The 6245-nt window shown below is 44.5% G+C and overlaps 1 protein-coding gene across 11 annotated transcripts in view; it reads right to left on the minus strand.

Moving 5' to 3' along the window:
- Positions 1-6245, minus strand: part of LOC107601600 (NHS-like protein 1) — a 57894-nt gene that overhangs the window by 5511 nt on the left and 46138 nt on the right. For all 11 annotated transcript variants that reach the window (XM_016293892.1, XM_016293870.1, XM_016293861.1 and 8 more), the window contains one exon: positions 1193-4402. In XM_016293892.1, coding sequence (XP_016149378.1) covers positions 1193-4402 — 3210 coding nt within the window. The remainder of the gene's footprint in view (positions 1-1192; positions 4403-6245) is intronic.

Raw genomic sequence — 6245 nt, forward strand, 5'->3', positions numbered from 1 at the left:
AAATAAAAAATAAAAATATTATCTACATATAGAGAGAGAGAGAGAGAGAGAGAGAGAGAGAGAGAGAGACAGTGTTGTTATAATACCAGTGTTACTATCATAAAGTATTGCACTTCCAACACCAAGGTCATGGGTTTGATTCCTTGAATACAAAAGCATCTCAAATGTATCAAAGCTACTAAATGCATAAATGTAATGTAAATGTGCTCTGATAATAACAAACCCAGCTGTCAAAGTGATAACTCTCTTTCTCATAAATACATGCCTTGCAGTCTAGAACTCGATACTGTTACGTCAAAATGCATATGCATGTTTGGACAAACTTGTCTAACAAAAACATTCAAAGCACGGAGAGGAAAACCTTCTATGCAGATTTAAAACACTGGTAGAGCTTGAACATGGTATTATGCAAAATATAAGAAAACAAGATTTTAAAAGTGTCCTACATTTCATTCAAGTACCAAGACACGTACAGCTGTCAATAAATCCAAGGACACACACATATGCTTCAAGCTCTTCAATTATAACATGTATAAAGACAGTAAAAAAAACTGTATGTTTAATATTCTCTTACATTGTTATAGTCGTATCCACCTTTCCAGAGTTCAGTTGCTCTGCTCTCTTCTCATCTCACATCTGCACTTGCCTGAGCTGCTGAGGGTGATCTCACGTTACATGCTCTCTTCCCTACCCCTCCCTCACTTCTCTCCTCCTATACCCACTGTCAGCTCCACTTCCCTCCCCATCCCGTTTAAACGGCTCTCCCTAGGGAATACTGTGAGGGGGAGAGAGTATGGACACTGTGACATCGGTGATGTTGAATGAGATGCACATATTCACTTTAGCTGTAATTAAAAAAATATAAGAGAGAAATACCTAAAAAAGCCCTGATTCACCCATGGGTGGAGGTGAGCAAAATCAGCCACCTATTGATTTACATGCACAAATGCACTCATACACAAGTTCTCTTTTTCTTTACAATGCTATTTTAATACAAACTGAAGTGCCAATGTGCATCCCCTTGTTCCTATCATCTCTCTTTATGTAATTTAGAGCTTAAGATCACAATGTCATCCAATAGTGTCTCTGACTCTTTAAAAAGGCCAGAGTATTTAAAATTGTACGATTTTGTCATCCAGTTTTATAAATGATCTCCAACCCCACAGAGTAAAATTAGTAAAATCTAACTCACCACTTTCATCCTCTTTAGAGCCAAAAGATCCTGTGCTGCTGGTTACATCTTCATTATCTCTTTCTTCATCCTCTGCTTCAGAGGTGCCCTTGTCTGCATCAGGAATGATGGTACCAGGAGTCTGGGAGAACTCCCGAGCTTCACCATTTGTGGGAGAAATGTCTCTTATCTCCTCAGGAGGTGAAGAAATGTCAATGCTATCCATTTCAGTTGTCTTTTCTTCCTGTTCTGGCACAGGTGTGGGGTCCAGATCTTCAGCTGTAGTTGTAGAGATGTTATCGTCTTTCTGAGCACCTTGCAAATCACTGACATGATCCACTGAGGAAATGATGAGAGAAAACTTGGGCTTTTTGGAGACCACAGGAGGCTTCTTCTTGGGTGTAGTATTTTGTGGTGTTTCCACGGGTGATGCAAGGACAGTCTCAAGATCATCTACTTCAGCTGTGGCCTTAACTGCATCAAGATCTATGGAACCATTTGTAAGGCAGGATGTCTGTTCAGAATGTGATATTACACCGTCAGGTTTTTCTTCAACATGGCTATCCTGACTGTGCTGGATGGAGAGTTTTTTCTGTGGAGATGATGGCCTTACATTTGGAGGTATGCAAAGGATGCCCTGAGGAACTGTGGGATGCCCTGGTTTTTGAGGCTTCTCTGGGGATTGGGGTCTGGCTAACTGGCTAACTCCATTGTTTTCTGGCCGTTTTGCTGGCCGAAGCTGCACACTCTGAAGGGCAAAAGGGGTGATGAGAGGCATGCCAATCTTACTAGGCTCCTCAGAGTGAGGGGACACTGGTTTTCTTTCTAGGTTCACTGGTTTTAGGCTACCTTTAATTTCCTTTAAGCAAGCAGAGGAAGGTGTAGGTGGTGTCAAGCTGGGTAGGTGTTGATTTTGGGGTGGAGAATAAGCAGGGATGGTAGAACAAGCAGGCAGTGGTGGTGGTGGAGGAGGTGGTGGAGGACTGAAAGAACTATTGAGGCTTGACAAGACAGGGTCAGTCAACACCTCTGGAGGTGGAGGCGGTGGAAATTCAGGGGAGGAATTGATGTAAGGAGGGCTCATGGATGCTTGCTGATGGGGGGTTGTGGGTAAAGGAGGTGGCGGAGGACATTTCTTGTCTATAGTGCACACAGGGCTGGAGGGTGGAATGGGAGGAGGAAAGGATGGAGGATTAAAAGGTGCAAGAGCCACAGGGCCAGCTGGAAGAGGAGGTGGAGGAGGAACATTGTTCCTGTTGGAATCAGAGGTGTTGGAGGAAAGAGAAGTGGAAGAAGATGATATGGATACAGATGAAAGCAAGGATGATTTTCTTTCAGGCACTCTGGGTTTGGGCTTGCCTGATGGGGACATGCATCTCATGAAAGAGGGAACAGGAGTGCCAGCTGTTGGAGTGTTGGATTGACTCGAGTATCCACTTGATGGAGAAGTCAACCGATGTAACCTATCGGGTGATGAGGTGCCTGTTCTGGGCTTCACACACACATCACTTCCTTCCTGAGCAGGAGGAAGATTAGCCTGGTTACCATTGTGGAAGCCTTTTGCATTTGCCATTTCAACCACTTGTCCAGCAGAAAGTGTATTGGTGCATGGTGACTGTGTCTGATCTCCAGATGGACGAGGGTACTCCATGTAGTAGCCCCAGGAGTCTGCATAATCAGAACGGAGGCTACTAGTGTCACTATGAGAAGGTGTGACATGACAAATGGAGTACACATGGGCCATCCCTGTAGCTGATACACCACTACTGCCTGCACTGATGCTGCTCTGACTCCTGGAACGAAGCATCCAGGGCTCCTCATAATCACTACAAGGACTGTGAGACGGTGAGGTGGAGGACCCTTTGCCTTTTAGCCCATTCTGAAGTGACTGTTGGAGCGTGGCAATCAATGACTCATTGAGAAGAGGACCATTGCTAATATTTGACTGTCCAATATTGGCAGTGGGAGAACTGTCTTTCTTAGGCTTTCGTCGTAGAGAGTCTGTGCGTGCTGGTGGAAGAGGTGGTTTCTTAGGTTTGCGTAGAGAAATGGAACGTGACAGTGAACGGTCACTGTACATGCTGTTTCGGTCTTCTTGCTGACCCAGGCACACATACATACTGTGTCTTCCTGCTCTTCCTCCTATGCCATGACAATGGCCGCTACCCTGGCTCCTTGACCTAAGGCCTGAATCCAGATGCATGGAAGTGTAGTAGCCATCATTGTCCATTGAGTAGAGCGAACTAGAGTCTGTGCCTTTTGAGGAGCGTTCAAGGCTACTATAGAGATTATGTACGGGTGTTGAGCAGCTGGAAGATAGTGTCCTTCTGGGCAAGACATTCTCAGGAGTGTCGTAAATCCATTGCTCTTCTGAAGACAATGTTCCTGCGGCAAGGGTGCTGTGGCTGTGCAAACTGCTATCAGACTGGCCAGTCTCACTGCAGGTATCCTTCATGCCAGCTTCTGGTGTGTGTGATCCTGTGCCCACACTATTGGTGCTCTCACTGTTGACAGCTGAGACCATGCTAAGAGGTCTAGCTTTAGTGTACGGTGACCCAGCAAGTGGGCTCTGGCCAGGGCTTGATGTGGTGTGAAGTGCAATAACCTCAGCAGAGCATGATAGAGTAGCATTGGGTATAAGGGAGGTTGAGTAGGCTGCATGTGGAGAAACTACACAGGCTGGACCTGAGACAGATCCCCACTCCCTTTGAGTACCTCTCAACTCCTGAGATTTTGGCCGTGCTTGGGTGCATACCCTGGGGGCATTCCTCATGTGCACCACAGTATCATCTACTTGTAATTTTCTAATCTGCTGAGTTGCTTTTGCAGTGGAGTCTTCTTGCCGGAAAGGGGTGCTACTGTAAAGGGGCTCTGCGTTAAGAGAGACCCGTGCACCTCGTGGCAAGCTGTGAAAACGTTGGATATCATTGCCAAACTGTGGAGCCATTACAACAATTGAATTTCCAGGGGAGCTCCCATCAGAAACAGAAGAGATGTTTGTGGCAGAGGTGGAGATGCCAGCCATCTGAGCAGCAATTCCTTGGCCCTTCTGAGCCCGTATTCTCCTCACAGAGGGTGGGACGATTTTCACATCCTCAGTCTGGCATCCAGAATCCTTTGTTATAGATTGACGGAGAGTTGAATTCCCATTTATGACTCGCCCAAGTGTTGAATACTGTCCAGGGATAAGCATGGACTGTGGCCGAAGCTCTCCTCCACGCCCTTTAGCCGCTGCAGAGAAAACAGAAAAGAGACAATTATGACAAATACTACAGCTGTTTGTTTCTTTGTTTCCCTCCCTTCCATCTCTTTGTGACATGAGCTGCCAATCAGATTAACCCTCTCTATTGAGAGCTAATTAATTTGATTAGCTGCAGACTTCTGGAAACTCTGATGAAGACTGATAACTTAATGGCTGGTACCAAATATGTTGTCCATTCCTGAGTGTCAATGAGATTGTGTGCACTAAATCAAGGATCTTAGCTGGTGCTCGAAAGGGGGACAGGCACATGGTGTAGCATGGTGTAACCACACATATTTATGGGCTTATTCGTATATGCATGCAAACACGTTTAGAGTTTAGTTGAAAACCACAGGCTGTTAATGCAGTATGCCTCCTGTTACCATCATACACACCGCAGAGTGCAACCTTGCATGTCACGCTCACTGTTAGTGAATAAATTACCATACAAAAGTAATCATGACATTCTAACCACCAGACAGAGACTAGTCTTAAAAGCATTTCTATCAGATCAACTTTAGTTTTAGACCCAGAGATATGACACTGGTGCATGAAGTTAGCCCTTACCCCTGCATATATAAACAGAATGGGACTTAATGCAGATTTATTGTGCTTCGCTATCAGCAAAGGATCTTTAAAGAGCTTTCACCCCCACACCCATCTGTTCTGACAAGGAAGGGTTGATTAAAAGCATATCTACAAATAGAAAACACGAAAAGTGATGCAGAATGCCCTTTCCACAATCCCCATAATCTGGCATGTGTGCAAACAGAAATGGCATTTTAAAGGGGTCATATGACATTGCTAAAAAAGAACATTATTTTGTGTATTTGATGTAATGAAATGTGTTTATGCGGTTTAAGTTTCAAAAAACACATTATTTTCCACATACTTTACATTATTATTTCTCCTCTATGCCCCGCCTTTCTAAAACACGTCGATTTTTACAAAGCTCATCGTTCTGAAAAGCGAGGTGTGCTCTGATTGGCCAGCTATCTAGTGCGTTGTGATTGGCCGAATTCCTCAAGCGTGTGACGGAAATATTATGCCCCTTACCATACTGTGACCAGCGCAACAAGACAAAACCAATAAAACCCATTATAAACGAGGAATTTGTTGCATCCAGTGGGGGCATAATTACTGATTATAATTACTTATGCTGTCTTTTTACGTGTTGCGTTGCATCGCGCCGCATTTGTGATCGGAGAAACGACAAACAACAAGCGCTACTCTACACTTCTCAAAACTCGCGTTTAAATCGTCAGTGGCAAATGCTTTAAATATGAAAACATACTTCCAGGCTGTGAGTCAGCATTATTGGTCAGCATCTTAGACTGTATAGGGTCAACTTGCGCGCCGAAGGGGAAACAGGGGAACTGAATTCACCGGAACACCGGCATTGTAGACTACTCTCCCAGGAAACAGTCCTCGTCCTCCGTAAAATGCGTTGCACACATCTGAATATTTGGTTTGAACTGTTCTGGAACAGTGTTGTAAATACAACTTAACCACTGATTTCTAGTTGTGTCCTCTTTTGGAAGACCAAACAAAGTAGTTTTGCTTTCACAACTAAACACACAGCGTCTCTACGACATGGCAGCGGCAACAATACTACAGCGAGAATCAAAGTTCCGCCTTCTTTGCGTATACATTTGGCCGGTGTTATGCAAGTCTTCCCACACACTGATGTAGACATGTGGGGGTGTGTTTAAACGAGGCATTTTAGGAGGGCATGGACGAGTCTTAACTTTTATAAAGAATATATCTTTGGGTTTGAGACTTTAGTCTTTGCAGCTTTAGGGATCTTATCTATTCACGAACAGCTTGTAACAC

This window comes from Sinocyclocheilus grahami, unplaced genomic scaffold, assembly GCF_001515645.1.
Source record: "Sinocyclocheilus grahami isolate Dianchi unplaced genomic scaffold, SAMN03320097.WGS_v1.1 scaffold15.1, whole genome shotgun sequence".
Classification (NCBI taxonomy): Eukaryota; Metazoa; Chordata; class Actinopteri; order Cypriniformes; family Cyprinidae; genus Sinocyclocheilus; species Sinocyclocheilus grahami.